At 47.3% G+C, this 18954-nt stretch overlaps 1 protein-coding gene across 1 annotated transcript in view; it reads right to left on the bottom strand.

Moving 5' to 3' along the window:
- Nucleotides 1–474: 474 nt before the first annotated feature.
- Nucleotides 475–18954, bottom strand: part of FHOD3 (formin homology 2 domain containing 3) — a 383665-nt gene continuing 365185 nt past the window's right edge. The window contains exons 25-28 of the mRNA XM_081097145.1: nt 16265–16457; nt 11142–11316; nt 9031–9192; nt 475–1037 (exon numbers count right to left, since the gene is read on the bottom strand). Coding sequence (XP_080953271.1) covers nt 955–1037; nt 9031–9192; nt 11142–11316; nt 16265–16457 — 613 coding nt within the window. The 3' untranslated portion in view covers nt 475–954. The remainder of the gene's footprint in view (nt 1038–9030; nt 9193–11141; nt 11317–16264; nt 16458–18954) is intronic.

Below are 18954 nucleotides of genomic sequence, written 5' to 3'. Positions count from 1 at the left end.
GCTCCCCACGGCGCCTCCCACTCCAGACACCTCGTCTTCTGATGACGGGTCCTTGAGTGCCAGGCCTCCATTTGTCATTCTCTGCACTCAAAGCTTAAAATTCTCATTTTCGTTTGGTGACAGGAAACTTTTTGAGATAATGAATTTTTACATAAAGGGGCAAATGGGTGAGTTACAGAATAGTTCAGATTTTTAAAATGCTACTCTACATTTTTGCTTCCACATCGCAATGGAGCAAAGCAAAGCACATGAGTAAGGTTATCATTAGCATGATGCCTAATTAATGAGGAGTTACAAAGAGCGCATTGTCAGGTTCCTCATTCTATTAACCAAGCTGGAACCACCCCCCCACCCATCCCGGGGCCTGAGATGGTTCTGAGCCAGGGTCCTGGTGAACCTGGGGAGAGGTTTTGCTGACTCAGAAAGAGGCAAAACTGAGCTATTTAAGGTCCTAAAGCCAAGAGAAGAAAAGTTTCTCATTATGACATTAAACTCCATTTATTTAGTATCTGAAACATGGTGTACATTTATGAATCCATATAAACATTTAGTACATCTAAAATCCACAACTGGTCAACAGCCTGTGCTTTCCTTTGTGTACAGTTTGGGTTTTACATCTGGATACTTTGGTGGTGTGGCGAGACCCAGGCTGTGAATCTAATCCAACTGCCTCATATGCCCTTAGTCACTGTGACAAGTGATCTGCTCCGGAAAAGGTCCGTTCCTTGCACAGAAAAGGTGTCTCACTTTGGAACTACTAAACCAGGTGTCACGGAAACAAGAGAAAGTACAGGAAGGAGACTCCATGTCAGTGCGCAGCACGCAACACAGCCCCGTGGCGCCACGGAGAGATGGGCACTTTCTTTCAGACCTTTCGATGCTGATGCTGACAGGGGCTCCGTCCAGCAGGAGCATGCACTCTGCTCAGGCACACTTCTTAGGGTGCCCCCTGGGTCACAGCTGCAGCTCCGAGGTGCCCACCAGGCCCAGGGCTCGGGCTTCTTCTGGAGTCAGGCCACTCTTCAGGGTCCTTCGTACTGCAGTGTATAAGCAGATCAAAGGAGTGAGAAGAGAAGGAGGGATTAGCAGCCAGGCACAGGGATGTGGTCCACCAGCCCTCTTCCCCAAGGACTCCAGGCCAGGGGGTCACAGGGCTCCCAGAGGCTCGGCCCCATCTGGCTCCTGCTGAAGTGCCCTGGCTGGCTGGCTGGGGCTGCAAGAGGCTGACCTGAAGATGGCACAGAATCTGACCTGCACGGTCCAGTGGAGGGGGGCCTTGTAAGGAAAGAAGGGAGAAGAGGCTCATCCTTACAAAGTTTCTGAGAAATAGGTGCAAACTGCGAACGGCAGGTGGCATGTTGAGAGCTCAGCCTCTGACCGGCATAAGGAATGGATCAGAGCTGGAAAAGTAATCACGGAGCAAAGGAAAACGCAAGTTCCAATGATGTCCATCAGGTAAGATCACCCCACAAACCCATGACCTTGGACAGCAAGGTGTCAACAGACCCCAGGGCAACGGGCAGCAGTCAGGGTGAGTCTCTGTGAGTATCTCCAGTCATCAAAGCGCCTCTGGAGAGAATAACCAGGAATCCCCTGCAGGCTGGCTGTCACAAAGCAAATTGCCAAATGTTTCTGGGTAGTTCTGGTGGATGTTCTCTGTGAACACACAGGCCCAGGAAGGACCAAATGACCCCTTCACTGGGTGCACACCTGGCCGTTGAGGAACACTCGCATTTCACGGACCTGGAATTGGCCTCTGTGTAGCCCGGCATCATGGATTGTCCCATTGCTCAGTATTGATCAGTTCTTATATCAAAATACAGGCTGGATAAGGGTGAATGAGTAGACAGCTGCCTCTTTCAAAACCAGGCCTTTCCTTTGAAAGGTTGCCTAATTACCCTTCTCTTCATTTATAAATTGTGTTTGGTCTATCCTATATGTAAGATCATACAGAGTTTGGAGGATTTGGTCTATGTTCAGAAGAGGCATGTTACAGATCCACCTTCCATCCTAAATCCTAAATCCACCAGAGTCCCTGAGATGAGCAGGGCAGGCCCTTGATCAGTAAAGCTCACCCTTATTCCTTCCCATCTTCCCTTGCCAGACCCAGTTCCCTGAGTCCGCTCCATGACCATGGGCCTGTATCCTCCGAGGCCTCTCCACAGGCAGGGCCCCACCTCCTATGTCTGCAGGCAATACCCCCCCCCCCCCATTCCATGTCTCCCCATGATCCCCTGGGAAAAAGCCCACGTAGCCTGTGGACAAAGGATCTGAAAGACCCATGCCCATTGGAACGAACAGGGGTAATATCTATGAATAAATGGTGTCTTCTCTCCCAGGGATCAGCACTTTGAACAGGGACCAACATCTAATCCCTCAATTAGTCAATCAACAAATGGTTTATGGAGAGCCTACTATGTGTTTGCCCTTCACTCAAAGAATCAGCACACTTCTGGAAGGCCCTCAGACACCACGTGTGGGTTTTTATAGAGATTCAAAGACTTGTACCATGCCACCAACGCACACTACTGTATCCCAAGCCCAGCTCTGGGCCCCAAGCTACCCATCTGCAGCTGCTCCTGCACCGGCCCCCACTCCCCCAAGCAGCCCCTGGGGCTCCAGACTGAGTGTCTAACTCATCTAGACAAAATGTTTGGCTCCAGAGCCTTGGCTGGAGGCAGACTGCATTTATTTAATTGAGTAATGGAATTTGTTCTATGAGGCAGCCATAAAAATACTAGTTTGTAATAACCTTTTATGTCCTTTAAACACTCCTTCAAGTGTTGGTTAAAGAAAGATAATTTTAATGGCAGAAAAGAAGATAAAATGTTTCTCATTCTTGACAAGGACTACTAGGACCTCTCATCCAAGATACAGAATTCTGCCTGGAGAAGTCCATGCAGCATCTTACATTTCATTAGCTGCGGAGGCGGCACGGACATGTGCCTATGACCAGATTCTCTGTGCCTGTGGGTAAACATGCTTGGCCGAATGATGACAGAGGCTCTGTGAATGGGTGGACATTTCACCCACGATGGCATTTAGAATGCTGCCTTCACACTCCTGGCCACACACTGGCTTTCGTCCTGTGACTGTAGTGTTTGGGAATACTTGAATAAGGGAATACTTGAATAAGAACCCTGGCACCTTAGAGCATGTGCACTGATGTAATAGAGATGGGCATGGGCCAGCTTGGCTGAGGCAGCTCGGAGAACAGAACAATGTCTAACCGGTGCTTCGCCGACCTTCCTGCTTGACCAGAGGCTGTGCCTTTGGCCTCACCGTCTACTCAAAGGGCTGATGTGCAAGGCCCCCGGGACCCTCCTACACCCCTTCCCCATGGCGTGTGTGTTCTCTGCTGCAGGGGAAAGCCAGAGTAGGCTAAGGTCCCTTTGCTTGCCAGATGTGTTCCTGAAAAGAGAATCTTCCTAGAAAAATCTGTGCCATCTGTAGAATCCTACTTTCTGTAGGCCTTCATGACAATTTAGATAAATTCTCTCACAATAAATATAATAAATACTGAACATAACCCAATAAACATGAATATATTAGCCCCCCAAAAGACTTAAAGAATCTGAATCCTTCCTTTGTTAGACTCAAAGTTAATTCATGTTACTGCTGGAAGGTGTGAAATGAAGGCAATCAGTTAAAATCAGGTTTGTACCCCAATTCAGATCACATATAGAAAGGGCTCTTTGGGTGTCATTTCATCCGTCCGTCTGCTCACCAGTTCACTCATTCATTCAGCAAATGTGACCTGAGCCAAGTACTGCTGGCAGGGAGGCAGGGGGCTGACAGGGACGTGCTGCGAGGGATCCGCAGACCTGTCCAGACATGGACTTGGCTCTCACTCCGAAAGCAAAGAAGGGCGGGGGTAGGGTGGGTAGAGGGGGTGCTGAGAGAATGAGGGGACCAGCAGATGGGGCTGGCGGGATGTGGGACTTGTACAAGTCTCCCATCACACAGGGGATTTCTTAAGTGCTTGCTTAGGTCTGATAAGATAATGTCTGGGCCCCCCTCCGCTCCCTGTTCCTGCTTCCCTCTGAATGCTCTGGCTGGAGCTGCGCAGCCTGTCACATGCGGCTGCCTCCCTTCCTCAGCTGCTTAACAGAGAACAGACCTCGGTAATGTTTATCCCTGTCTGCCTCGCAGCTCTTCCATACACGGCGCGGGTCACTTCGCTGGCCCTGCAGCCACTCTGCCCCAGGCACTGTGACAGCTCTCACGCAGCCCTGACAGCAGTGGGAACCTGGGCTCAGACACAGGGCGCCTCTGCCTCCACAGGCAGCACAGGGGTGTCTGGGACTCACAAAACCCACGTTCCTTTTCTCATCTCCCACCCTCCTAGAAGTGAAAACAAATTTCAATCCTGCAAAGTGCTCTCAGGCGACTGCTGAGATGAGTTGAATCTGAGAATAATGGCAATGGTGGCCACAATCTACTCCATGAGCCAGAACATGGATTACTCCTTTTGATCTTTGTGGAAAGCCTATGAGATGAGCAGTGTCATTTCCCCAGTAAGTGAACAAATGGCAGAGATCGAGGCCCTGGCCCAAGTGCACACAGTAAGCGGGAGAGAAGGATTTGAGCCAGGACGTTTGACTGGGCTCCATCCTGTTCTGGCCCCTCTGCTCCTGCAGCCCAAGGGGCACTGATGGTGGCACTCCTCCCAACACGCACAAGCCCTCGAGTTACCCCCTAAAATGTAATGACTCTCGGCCCTAGACGGGTAGCTCAGTTGGTTAGAGCATCGTCCTGATATGCCAAAGTTTAATGCATAAAGAGTGGAACAACAAATCTCTCTCTCTCTCTCTCTCTCTCTCTCTCTCTCTCTCTCTCTCTCTCTCTGAAAATTCAATAAATTAAAAAAATCAATCAATAAAATAAAACATAACAACTCTCAATCCAACGCTTGGTTTTCTCTTGGGCTTGTTCTATTTATCTTCCTGTCCTGTGTCCTGTCCACCTGGGTAGGCACCCAAATGCCTTTTGTGGAGGGATCAGACCAGCTTTAATGAGTCTGAAGAATAAATAGATGCTCACTAAACAGCAATGACGCTGTTGTTGAGAAGACAGAAGTTGGATTGAGGAAGATTTATTTCCTTCCAACATCTTATTTTATTGTATCCCAAGAGCATTAGTGTTAAAGCCTCTGGCTTATGGCCATTGTTATCCTGCACTATAAATATAAATTTTATGTAAATATAAAATTGGCTCATGGTAAGTAAGGAAGAACTATTTAAATTAAATGCAGAGAAAATTTTAAAAATGGGATTAGTGGGGGAAATTCCTGGGTATTTTCAAACACCACTTTGGAAACGTAGAGAAAACTGAACTAAGTTGTGCACGGAATCTAATCTTGTGAGACATAAATCATGTTTTCCCCAAAACAGATACAATAATTTTTCAGATTCGATCATTCTCTTTCTCCATAAACGGCTACTTAATAGATAGCCTGGCTACACCCCTCAATATTCTGTAAGAGAAATAAAATAAGATTTTAGTGATGTCAAATGTGCATTCCTCTCCCCTTGGAGAGGAATGCCACAGCGTCACGAGAGGCACTGTGGGGGAATGGTGGTGTGAGGGATGAGTCAGGGCGAGAGAGAGAGAATCTGAGTTCTGTGTTCCTTTCCCAAAGGGCCCTGGAATCAAACTTCTGGCTCTGCCCACGGGAAACTGTTTTTTTCGTAAAGGTGTCCACCATTATGATCCTAACAAACTAAGAAGCTGATTGATTACGTGAAGGTCACATCGAAGTGATCACATCTTTAGAGAAACATAGCTCTGAGCCCCAAACTCCATGGTCATGTCGCAACAGGGCCCAGACTCTCCCTTGGAGGAAAACTCAGCAGAGAAGGGGCACCTGCCTCTCTCAACCATGACATGACCCTGGGGACAAGAGCTAAAGCAGACTGTGAGTCCCTAATCCCTGACCTGTTCTGTGATCATCTGGGCTAGTGGCACCATGCAGGCAGCCAGCAGGGTGGAGACCCTCTTCTCAAGGCGGGTCCAAGAGAAAAGCATGCTGGGGAGGAGCCCCCTCCCCACCCCAGTCACCGGGTCCATCCTGCAGAATCATACCTGCAAGGATACCTCAAGTGCTGGTCAGCTTCAGGGATTTCTAGGGCAGGTCAACATTCAGGAGGCCTAAGAGGACAAGTAGCTCTGGGACAAAACACCTGCCTCAATATTATGAAAAGAAAAACCAAAGTAGAAAAAAACAAAGAAACAAACAAGACAACCATAAAGCTCAGATAACATTCTCCCTCTGTCCGATGCACCGGCTGATTGGAGGGCCTTGGCCAACGTGTGCTGGACCATTCATTCCACAGCCTAGAACCCAACCACATGATTAGAAACATTTTGCTTCATGAGACCCTGAAGGCACCAGCTGGGAAAGCAACAGAACCGAGCCGTGGGAGCCTGCAAAGCAATGAAGGTGCCTTTGATGTGTCCCTACTGGCTGCATGTTCCAGGCATTCGCAGGGCATTGGGTGTGTGTAGGCCCAGTCACCAGCGCCAACAGGAAAGTGAACATTGAATTTTCTCAGAGGATTCTCAAAAGCTCGCAGGTCATAAATTTTTAGGTTATGGGATGGATTCTGTTTAGTTTCCTGCTATAGCTGGACTATTACTGTCTTTGGCCAAATGAGCTACGAACCAAATATGTTGGGTATTCATTATCCACTTGCCTCATTGCCACCATTAAACAATAAAATAAAAGGGTGGAGCCCAAAAGGCGAACCTTCATGTTGATTTTGCAAATTATTGTCTTCTTATCCCTTTAACCTCTTGTGAAAAGCTGGAGTTTATCACCCCTTTAAATGGAAGTCAAAGTAACTCCCCCTGTCTTAAATGTCTGCGGACTGTGCTGTTACCAATAAGTTAAACCTGTTGCAGGTAAACATTTACATACAGGCTGTACTGTAGTCGTTGAAGTCACTGCATCACAGGATGAAATGTGCTTGGCCAAATAAAAAGAATATACGGCTGTTTTGCATAAGATTGGAATGGAAACGATATCAAAGGATAGTATGTTATGTCAACAACAAAAACAGGCAAAATATCTCTCTGGCCAGATTGAAGTGGGAAATTAATTATGGGTGTGTGATTGTTCCCAGGGACATCAAGGGTCTCTGTGAGAAGCTGGTTCTCTCTAGACCAGAGGGCAGGGCCAACGCGCTGCCCACACAGACGTGGATGGCCTGGGGCTCTGGGGACTGGCAAGGCCACTGTGTCACGTAGTCTCTGTCTCTGAGGTTCTTGGCTCACCCCTGCCCATCTCTGTGAGGGCACACCCTGGCTTGGCATTCCTTCTCTACTCCCCACCCATGGTCCCTGCGACCCTCAACACACACGCTTGCTTTCCCCAGATCCTCCCGGGTGATTCTGGCACTGAGGTTCCCCACTGTAGCCAGACCAGGAGAGACACAGTAGCAAGTTTCTGCCACTTGGTTACCAGTTTACTGAAGTAAGTAATAGGGGGGCAATAAAGGCAAATACGAAGATATAATCTATGGAAGACCTCCAAAAGCCTTTTATACGTTTCATTTTAAAAAGCAATTTAACAAATAGATTTCTTATGAAAAAGAGCAAGAGAAAAATAGGCAAACAATATGGACAAGCCATCCACAAAAGAAGAGATGCAAATGGCAAAAGAATCAACTCAACTTCCTAGTATGCAGGGAAAAGTCAGTTAAAACCACACGGGAATACTATTTCATCCCCTTCAGGCAGAGAGAAAGGGAGGTGCTGCCTTGGCCTGGAGCAGCTGGAATCACACAGGCGGGTGGGGGAAGGTGGACAAGGCCAAGTCTTTGGAGAAGAGTTTGTCAGGGAAGATGCGCAACTGAGGCCCCTGTAATTCCACTCCAGGCCTCAGACCTGAGCGCTCTAGCTCACTGTGCCCAAGTCCCCTGGAGACCTTATTAACACAGATTCTGAATCAGTCGTTTGGTTTAGTGTTCCTTATCCCGGAAACAAGCGTGCCAATGGGTCGCACAGAATCACAGGGTCCAACATATGCCCCACCACCTCCTGTGTGAACCTCAAGGGTGGCACCACTGGGGGCTCCCTGAGTTCGAGTTCTAACTAAATCCTTGCCTACTTGGAGTCACTCTCCTGTCACTTTTGGGAGTCTAGACGTGGGGAGGGAACCAGCCTTCCTTCTGATGACAAGTCATAAATCCCTTTCCTAGTCACCACCCCTTACTCCAGGAAGCAGAGCCGGTTAAGACTCAAGCTGCCACTGGTGTGACCAGCAGAGGCCACAGCTTGGGGGCTGAACTCTCGACACACACACAAGCGCCACGGCCAACACAAGTAACATCAAAGAACTGAGAGGAACCCTGCTTCCCGACTCAGTGCGATCCCTATGAGAGTTGGCATGGTGCCTACACAGGCAACTCCACACCCAACACTTGGGCAGGAGCAGGAATTGGGCTCCAACTAAAAAGACAGTCAGTTGCTTTGATTTAGTTGAATCCTCTATTTGGTAGGAAAAGAAAAAATAACTGGTCAACCTAGGCTAACATTAAGTATTTTAACCATCCTACTGACCATAAAAATCACTGGTTTTTACCTTGGTCATGTTCACCGGCAGCAGCGAACCCCTAGGGGAACCACCTCCAGCCCAGAAAGTGGCCCCTGATGCGGGGAGAGAGGCAGAAATATACTCGTAGCCTCTGGCAAAGCATCCCGGGCAGGGCTTGGCAATGGGCCGCTCTGAGCCCATCAGCGCCTGCCAGAGTCACGTCAGGGCCTTTTAACCTTACTAGGGACAAAGTACGAATTGAGGGAGGCCTGGCCAGAAATGGCAACTACCCTGGGCAAGGGTGACTGCAGCACCCTCCACAGGCCAACGCTGACTGCCACGTAGGAAACCTTTTGCTGACGAGCACAAGTGGGCCTCCTGGCACCAGTGACAATTCCCTGGAGCCCACCTCTGAGTCTGCCCTTCCCGGTCATACAGGACTAGAGGGCAGGTACCTGTGGGCGAGTCCCTCACCCCAACTCAAAGGCACTTACGAGATTTCCGGTTGGCCCGGGAGCGCTTCCTCTCCCGGGGCACCACTCGCTGACTGGGCACCTGGGTGGCCGACTTGACGATGCGGTCCATGATCTCATCAGCGGCGTCATCCGTGACATTCGGTGAGTCATCGGTTCCCATGGTCCATGAACTAGCGGATCCTGAAGGGTTAAACAGGGAATGCGATGAACCCAAAGAAAATGAACAGCGCTGCCCCCGGCAGCTGAGCTGCCAGCAGCGGAGCAAAGCAGGAAGCCCGAGCTCAGCAGATCCAAGTGCTCGCAGGTCCCCACTGTGGGGCACAGGGCACCACTCCAGCTACCACCCTCCAGGCACTGTACTCTCTAAAACCCATACTTGGGGCACTTATGTCATAATACCTTGTACCACAGCTGTGCTCTTGTGCCCTTTGACTTTCTATGCCTGGATGCGTCCCTCCACCTGCCAGCTCACAGGAGGGCAGACCCCCTCCCCAACCCAGACCCCATGCCACACGGTGACGTGCATATCACAGGTATCCAGTGATGTATGTCCAGTAATGTCCGCTCTCTATCCGTGGCTGTATGTGCCTAGTGAATGTTAACTAACCCCAACTTCTCATTCAGTGGAATAGAAACCAATGGATTTTGAAATATAGTGTATCTTTGAAATTTCATAGCAAGATTGTCCTCTACAACCAGCAAAGGGGGAATTGACATAAATTCTCTTTGGTACACTTCTCTGCTTGCTGACCAAAAAAATACATTTATTAATTACTCCAGGTCTGGCATGGAAACATCTGCCTATAGACAAGCAAGAAGAAAGCCCCACAAAAACATAGTTCCCAAGTCATGTTAAAGAGTTATAAATCAACTAGAGGTTTGGTGCACAAATTCATGTACGGGTGGGGTTGGGCCAGCCCGCCCTGATCAGGGCCAATTGGGCTGGCCCAGCTGGGGGGAGGGGCCGTGGGCAGTTGGCCAGCCAGCTGGCCCCGCCCCCTGGTCAAACTTCTGATTGAAGTCCCAGTGGAACTCCCAGTTGAGGGACAATTTGCATATTAGCCTTTTATTATATAGGATGCTATTTTAATATACCAGGATGAACTTCCTGTGAAATCTCTTCTATAAAATGGGAAATATGCTTCTGTTAGAAGACAGATATATATAAATGTTCTCAAAATTGTGAATTTCCTCTTCCTACACTTCTTTTTTTTTTTTTTTAAATATATTTTATTGATTTTTTACAGAGAGGAAGGGAGAGAGATAGTTAGAAACATCAATGAGAGAGAAACATCGATCAGCTGCCTCCTGCACATCTCCCACTGGGGATATGCCCGCAACCCAGGTACACGCCCTTGACCGGAATCGAACCTGGGACCCTTCAGTCCACAGGCCGACGCTCTATCCACTGAGCCAAACCGGTTTCGGCACCTGCACTTCTTTTTTTTAAAAAAATATATATTTTATTGATTTTTTACAGAGAGGAAGGGAGAGAGATAGAGAGTTAGAAACATCAATGAGAGAGAAACATCGATCAGCTGCCTCCTGCACATTTCCCACTGGGGATGTGCCTGCAACCCAGGTACATGCCCTTGACCGGAATCGAACCTGGGACCTTTCAGTCCGCAGGCCGACACTCTATCCACTGAGCCAAACCGGTTTCGGCACCTGCACTTCTTTTTGTAATAAACACACAACTTCAAAAGCCTGTGGTCTCCATCACACCTACACAGCTCTGCCATTACGTGGAAAAGCACCATCAACAATACACAACTGAGCAAGTGTGGCTGTGTTCAGTAAGACCTTATTTACAAAGCAGGTGGCCAGCCGAAATTGGCCTGGGGCTGTATTTACTGATCCCTGTTTTAACCTATGAGGATTCATTCACAGTAATAATTCCTCTTGTGCAAATTAATTTATATTTTTGGGACTATTTTTTTTCTGAAATGAAACTAATGAAGGTGGGTGACAAAGGTGTGAGTAAAGACATGTGTGGCTACATCAGCACTGGGGAGTTGACTGCCCTTTGCAGCCACAACCCAGGCACAAGAACCTGTACCCAGTGATGGGGACCAGACCCCCACGGGGTGGTTTCCTGGGAAGACGTGCCCTGCCCAGCCCGGAGTTACCTCGGCTCATCCGGCTGCGTGTGCGGACGCCCAGCACCGGGGTGGCATCATCCATGGCCGGGGACGAGGTGTTCAGCACAGCCTTCATGTTCTCATGCTCAGCGGCGTCCTCGGCATAGCTCAGACCCTGTGGTTGGCTCGCAGGTGCTGGCGAACTGCTGGAGAATTTGCCGGACTGCAAGACCAAAGGGGATGATGGTGTGAGCTACTGTCCCCAAAGCCAACTCAAGTCTATAAAATGCTTCATTGAGGAACCTTCTCTTCTGTCCCTCCCTGTCCTTTGGTTTGTATGTAACCTGCAGACACAGTCACCGAGGTTGTGGATGAATAATGACAAAACATCTGTGAATACAGATGTGCTTTTATCAGAAAGAAAGCCCTGGGCCAGAAGGACCACGCCCATCCCTCCCCTGTCGCAGGCATCTCGGCTCTCTGCAAGTTCCTTCGGTGAGTGCCTACCAGGGGCGACCGAAATCAGCTCTGGGAAGAGCTCAGAAACCAAATCCGTTTCCAATGCCAAAGCCCTGATACGAGGATCAATAGATTTAATGTGTTAATTAAATATATTGAGCTTTAAGTTTTTTAAAATTTAGTGCCAGGAAGCAGTTAAAAATTTCTTACATATCACTTACGATAGTCAAATTTTAAAAGTGGGATTCAGCCACAGAGTGAGGCAAGATTAAGAGTTGGGAAGAAATTTTCCAGATCTAGTCCCACCTCACGTTACCGAGAAGGGAACTGAGACCCTCCGAGATTAAGTGAATCCGAGGGGGTTTGGTTCAGGCACCAGATCAGAACATGACTCAGAAATTCATGCTGAAACTGAGTTTGGTAACACTTACTACTTCTGGTGGTGTCAAAAATATAGTTGTTTAAACAAGCATTATGTGCACACAATATTCTCTAATCCCAGCTGAACAGCCAGGACACAGATGTTTTACAAGAGGTATGCTAGCCCATCGCGCCACAGTGACAGTGCCCAACATCTGGATGAGACATAAGCAGTCTGTTAGATTCCCATTTGCAGAGAGGAGCTCTGTAGATCTGGGCTCCCTCTTTTCATCCAGCTTCTCAGCCACGGCAGCAGAGAGCCCAGGACACATCTGTGGCTGGCACATCTGTGTACGGCTCCTTCCCCACCTTCCAGGCCAGCCAGCTCTGACTTGGACTCTGGTTCTGACATCTGGACCTAGACGAGGAGCCCCTGCCCTCCCATCCCTCACACACTGATCCCGCCAGACCCAGTGGATGCCCATGGAGGAAATGGGCACAAGTCAGAGCTACCCAAAGCTGCTAAACCGCTGGTCTGGCCTGGCTCTTAGCCTCTGCCCCACTTCCTCTCTGATTTTAGGGCTCTTCATGTGGCTGTTCTAGAACCCAGTTCTCATACTTGTATTGCCAAAAGGCTCAGACAGGGCTGGAGGGAAAGTTCCCCGACCACTCTCCTCGCAGTAGAGAGAGGTGAGCTGGCACTGCCACTCGGGACAGGGTCTGGGGCTCAGGGACAGCTCGGAGAAGCAGTCAATCCATCAGCCCCTGGCACACACGGCAGGACAAGGACCCATGTTAGGAGGTTAGTGATCACACAGAAACCAACCCGAAAACGTGCATGCATGGTTTAAAGCACAGAATCGTGCTGACACTGCAGGCTGCTTAGGTTAGGCACTCCAGCGCCCCTGGAGGTCACACGTGGCATTCTACACGTTTAGACAGAGTCCTACCTCCATGTCATCCTCTTCATCAGTCTACCCAAGAGGACAGGACAGGATGGAAAAGACAGAAGGGATTCTTAGAAGGCACGGAAGTCAGCAAAGATGAGATCATCTCCATGTCACGTCAAATTCCAAATGAAGAAATTGGCCCCATGACCAGGGCACACCCTCTTGATTTGGGAGCGGCTGGGCCCTGCCTCCATAGCCCTCCTGTCCTCTGGAAATTCCCCAAGCTCTATCCTGACCACAGTCAGAAAGGATTTGGGGGTTCGGGCCAATCTCCCGAGGCTGCCCATGAGGTTGACAGCCAGCTTACCTGGTTTCTGGCCACTCCATACCTCACTCCCAGCTCTGTGTCCTGCCCTCACCCAGCCACATTCTGTGGAACCCACTTCCACTGCCCCCATCAGGGCCTCAGTAAGAGGACTGGCCTCCCTCTGCCCGGCTCCACCTGTCAGTGGCCGCTCCCTTCTCATCCCCAGTGCTCGGCCTCCCTGCCCAGGCTGCTGGTCTGCACCTCCAAGAACCTTCCACTCGCAGGACAAACAACGCAGGACCAGAGGAATGGGTGCCCATGCAGAATGGGTCATATCACTGTTCCCTCAGAAACATGAGATTAGCTTCTCTTCAAAATCGTACTTCCCTGTGCCTCCTGGAGGCTGGAAGTATGACTGGCCATACTTTCAATTACCTCCAACTCTCACCAGATAAGCTCCCTGAAGTCACTTCAAATACTAGTAAAATATCCCTTTTCTAAAAATAAATTGAAGGTGAAAGTCATCGCAATCTCTTAATCTTAAATCAACATGCCCTCAATTGAACGTGTGCTTGTTTCTAGTGAGGTTGGAAGGCTAGGCCAGCCAGTCGGACACAAGGGTGCTGAGAACTGACTACACTGCTGGAAGCTGAAATGACACAGTGCCCCCAGTACATCACCTTCCCAGCCAAGTGCATCATGACAAGAGGTGACAGTTCCTCTGTGCCATCTTTTAAAAAAATCTTACAACATGCTTATTTAACCAGGATTTGGGTTTTCTTTCAGCAATGAGAACACGTGTGCGATGCCAATATACAAAATCTCTAGCCCTCTCAATATCCCCAAAGTAACTAGCATTCCCTTTTAACAGAGAGGAAGCTGGAGAGAAGGCAAGGGCCTCGCCAGGGTTACCCCTGCCTCAGTGTGGGGGTCCTGGGCTGGGCAGCCTGAGTTCTCACAGCCCAGCTGGAGTGGGATGACAGCAGACAGGGCCGCAGTGGCCTTGCACCGCCTCGTCTATGTCACCATTTTGCCTAGAACCAGGTGGTGACACAAGGGTGAGAAATTACTTAGTGTCTCCCTGATCCTCCCTGGACGACTCCTGGACTTTAAGAAAGGAAGCCTTCTGCATGTTCAGAAACAGAGGAAGAAGAGGAGAGACCGGCACAGACAGCAGATACGGGGCTGACTCCACCACCGTGGGGTCTTTAGATTTAACCCAGGCCGCTCTGTGCCTTAGAAAATAATGGTTCTTCTAAAACTGTCCCTCTTTAATGGCTGTCACTTCCATCCTCATTGCTCAGCATCTACTTTAAAAGGGACTGCACAGCTTTCTCAAAAAATCACTTCCAGCTCTAATGCTCGGGCTCTGCTTCTCCATCTATTACTTGGGTTTGTTTTGAGAGATTTAAATGGTGGAGATGTTTTTCTTAACCAGATCATGACATCCTAAAGGCATAAGCTTATCTTTTTCAGCACCCACATCTTCCTCGTTGCCCCATGCTGTGCTGGGCACGCAGCGGGCGCTTGCTTGCTTGAGATGTTGGGAAAACGGGAAGCTGTATACATTGCCATACTGACAATATTCTGATTTACCAGCAGATGGCAACCTTTCTACACAAATGATGCCACTTTGTCCACTGAAAATAGGGACTATGTCCAGGGTAAACCTTGAAGAAGCTGGTACTATCCAGATGTTAATGGGAATTTAAATATTTTTGAATCAAACCCTAGAAAATTTTATCCCTACTTATAAATAGGAAAGCTGAGTGTTTCCAGAGAAGGACAGAATTTAAAAATTAGTGGGATCTGTAAAAAATAAATCTCAAGAATTTAGCAAGAAATTTTGACGTGTTTTCATAACTATGAGCATATTGGACTTGTATTTTTCACCCTCCAATGTGTCTCATTTCCACAAAAATAAGCACTCCCCTTTTACAACTTTTAAAAATAATACTTTGGGATGAAATATGGGACATAGTTTGCCCAAGTGGATTCTGTTTGCCTCCCGAGCTGCTGTCCTCCAGGAGGTGAAAGATTCGGTTGAACCCAGACTTCAGGAGAGGACGCAGAGACTTGGCTGGTGGCACTGGCGTCCGGGGGACTGCGGGAAGGGCACCTGATGCAGAAACAGGATCTGAGCTCTAAGGGCCCAGAAAATTCCAAGGAAACAGGGGTCTGGGTGGGAGTAGGTGGTGAGGGGATTAGTCCCTGGTTCTCCACTGCCTTCTTTTAAAATTACTAAGATAATGTGTCCAGGTCTCCATGGAAAGGTCAGGCCCCCTCAAGATTGTGGGCAGTAACTGTGTGCTCCCTGTCTCTCCTACCACATTTTCTGGGTACAGAAGGTAGCCCCCATAAGGTCTTCTTAATTGATTTTATTCCTCCCCAAAGAAATCCACCTGACTTGAGTTCAGCTGAGGCATGCAAAGGACAAGGCTCAGTCGCTACCCATTCCATTCCCTGATCACTGAGAGCCAAGGTGCTTCTCACCTATAGATGCAGATGGAATGAGTTTTGCAAAGGCACATCAGAAAGAGGTACTGTCTGTCCCTGGCATCCTCACACGTCCCTTCCTCTTCTGAATACCCGCTGTGCTCATGGCCGAGGGGGCTCGGGGATGAGGTGGGAGAGATGGGGAAGAGCCCAGGAATGGGAGAGACATGTGAGTGTGCAGGGACCCCCGAAGGGGATCCCTTCCCACCCTGATAGTCTCTGACTGAAGGGTCTACCAAGAGCCCATCCGATTGCAGCTTTGAGCAACCACATCAATTATTTCTCTATTAAGATGCCTTGAATGGTGGTCCATGTGTCAACTGAGGTTATAAAGCATAATTATGATGATTAAAATCTTGAATCAATTCCCAAATCGGTACATTTGTCCTCCTATAAGTGGCATTATCTTCCATCACAGAGGGTGGAAATGGAAACAAGCATTTAATGTCATCAGCACCATACAATACACCCACATGTGTTACAAACTCCTTCTCCAGCCACACATTCTTAACTTACATGTCCTAGTTCCTCCTTTGTTTATAGCAGATTTTATAGGAAAGAAAAGAAGAGAAAAGAAAAGAAGCACAGTCCCCAAACTGGGGGACATTTTATGGTTGATTACACTCTCAAAATAAATAAGCTGATTTCCTGAAACTTACATCGGTGATCATCTTCCCTCTGGTCTTATTTCTCTCTCTGTGGTTGGCCCGCTTCTGTTTCTGCTGCAAAACCCTTTCCCTGGTGGTGCGATACTCCAGGGCAAATTCACTAATGATCCTGCAGAACTTGTTTATGTTCACTTCCCGGATTGCATAAGGCGGATGCCCCATAAAGAGCAGAAAGGAATGGAACCTGCAAGGAAAAACAATAGGGCCAATGACTTCAGTTTTAAGGAACAAAAATTGATTATCTAAAAACTTTCAGTAAAAAAAAAAAAAAAAAACATCAGCGGGAGACAATGTTCTTCTTTCCTGGGGCCTTGAGGTTGAAGAGTCCTTCCTCTCAAGTGACAATGAGACCAGAGGTCAAGTTCAGCTCACTTTCTCATTGGGGATGGTGAGGGTGAGATGGCAGGATTGCAGGAAATTAAGTATCTTTTTCTTTTTGCTTATCTGTGTTTTAATGCTTCCTAAAATGGATTTGTGCAAGTTTTGTAACAAAAACGAATATTGCAGTTTCTAGATTATATAAAAATTAAATAAGAAATAAAGAAACGTTGCTTAGCAATTCCTTGGGAACCTGCTCCAGTGAATCTTGGAAAAGACATGAACATATCATGAACAATATGTCAATTGACGGTTTATAAAAAGATGTTTGTAAAGTTTTCTCTGAGTAAATATTTTGATATCTGTTTTTTGCAATTTTACTTACAATCTGAATTTAATTGGAACACATCGAATGAGACACACAAAATTATCTCAGCTATTTAATTTATAAATAAGAAATTGTTGAATGTTATTTACTTAAAATTTTTGTAAAAGAGGTTAAATGAGCAGACGTGTGCCCAATTTTTGGTTTTCAGGATACGAGGAAGAAGATAGTAGGAGACAGAGTGAAATTTTTATGTAAGCAAACAGTATTATATAAATGATACCACTATTTATAGACAAAAACTTTTGGGGTTGATCATTCTAATTTTTACACTTAGAGAAAGGTTTGGTTTATTGTTCAAATGAGTGACACTGACTTATTCTTTTTGTGAAAAACAACAAAGTAAAGCATACAACAGGAATTTAAGGTAAAGGGCTGAAAAATGCTGTTTAAAACAAAAAAAATGCTAGTAAAAGTATGAAACTCTTAGAAGAAAACATAAAATGTTATGACTTCGGATTAGGAAATTATTTCTTAGCTATGATACCAAAAGCATAAGCACCCAAAGGAAATATAGATACATTCAACTTCATCAACATTAAAAAGCTTTTGTGCTTCAAAGGACTCTGTCAAGAGTGAGAAGACAATCCACAAAATGGAAAAAAACATTTGCAAATCATATGCCTGATAGGGAGTGTGTACCCAGAACATATAAAGAAATGTGACAACTCAACACTAAAAAAACAAGCAAACAAAGACTGACACAGGGTTTGAATAGACATTTCTCAAATAAAGGTCTGCAAATAGCCAATAAGTGCATGAAAAGATGCTCAACACCTTTAGTCATCAGGGGAATGCAAATCAAAACCACAGTGAGATGCCCTTCACACTCACTAGGATGCATACAATGAAAAAGACAGGCCATGATGCATGTGGTGAGGATGTGCAGAAACTGGAACCCTCAAGTGACACTGATGAGGCCATAAAAATGGTTCGTCTGCTGGAGACAGGCCTGGCAGTTCCTAAAAAGCTAAAATGGAGCTACTTTACGACCTAGCAATTTTGTTCCTATGCATATACCCAAAAGAAAGGAATATATGTGTTCACACTAAACCTTCTACACAACTGTTCATAGCAGCATTAATCATAATAGCCAAAAAGTAGAAGAGCCAAATATCCATCAGCAGATGAATGAACAATAGGTGATATCGCCATACAAGGTCTCTCATAACTGGCCTACTACCTTTCTGACTGTACCTACTGTGACCCCAGACACAATGGAACCTCCTAATTCCTTGAACAAGCCCACCTCAGGGCCTGTGTGGCATCTTAACCTTTCCTTTTACACTGGGGACCCTAGGGGGACATGGAGTCCTGCAGGAACTGAGGGAAGGGGTGGGGAGCCACTCCACTGGGAGGACCATAGACCCTAACAAGGCGTTCGGTACCAGCTGTTCCCTGTGCCTAGAGCATGGTAGCACCCTCTCAATCTATAGGTCTCTGCCCAAATATCACATCTTCAGAGAAGCCTTCCCACCATAACTACAGTGAATTCCTGGCTCATGCAGGTCATCCCATTGGGTGACCAATAGTGAGTAAACAGGGACTGAGGTCACAGGAGAGCAACATCATCCGGTGACCAGCTTACCAGGGAGAATTATCTATATATATAAAAGGTTAAGTGACCGACTGTCCGTCCGTCCGTCCAACTGGCAAACCAACCAGCCAGTACATATGATGTGCACTGGCAACTTAAAAATAAACATTGACTCGCGCATGCGAGATACATATAAAGCTCTCGCTGGTGCCAATCGCATGCATGTGTTTCTATCTGTCATTGTCGATTGTGAATTTGGTTGTTTTTGTTGACATTCTGAAGCTGTAAGAAAGTGGTGGCGTCGACAGAGTATTTCTGAAGACCAACTATTGGCACAGTGTACCTCTGATACTTCATCTCTGACACTTCTTTATAGAGAAAGGGCGAATAGTGATATTAAAATATTTCTTCTAATTAATTTCCTTTCAATGTGCACAGATC

This window comes from Myotis nattereri, assembly GCF_964212035.1.
Source record: "Myotis nattereri genome assembly, chromosome: 8".
NCBI classification, from domain to species: domain Eukaryota; kingdom Metazoa; phylum Chordata; class Mammalia; order Chiroptera; family Vespertilionidae; genus Myotis; species Myotis nattereri.
Note: the sequence above shows the minus strand (reverse complement) of the source record. Positions and strands in the feature narration are given on the sequence as shown.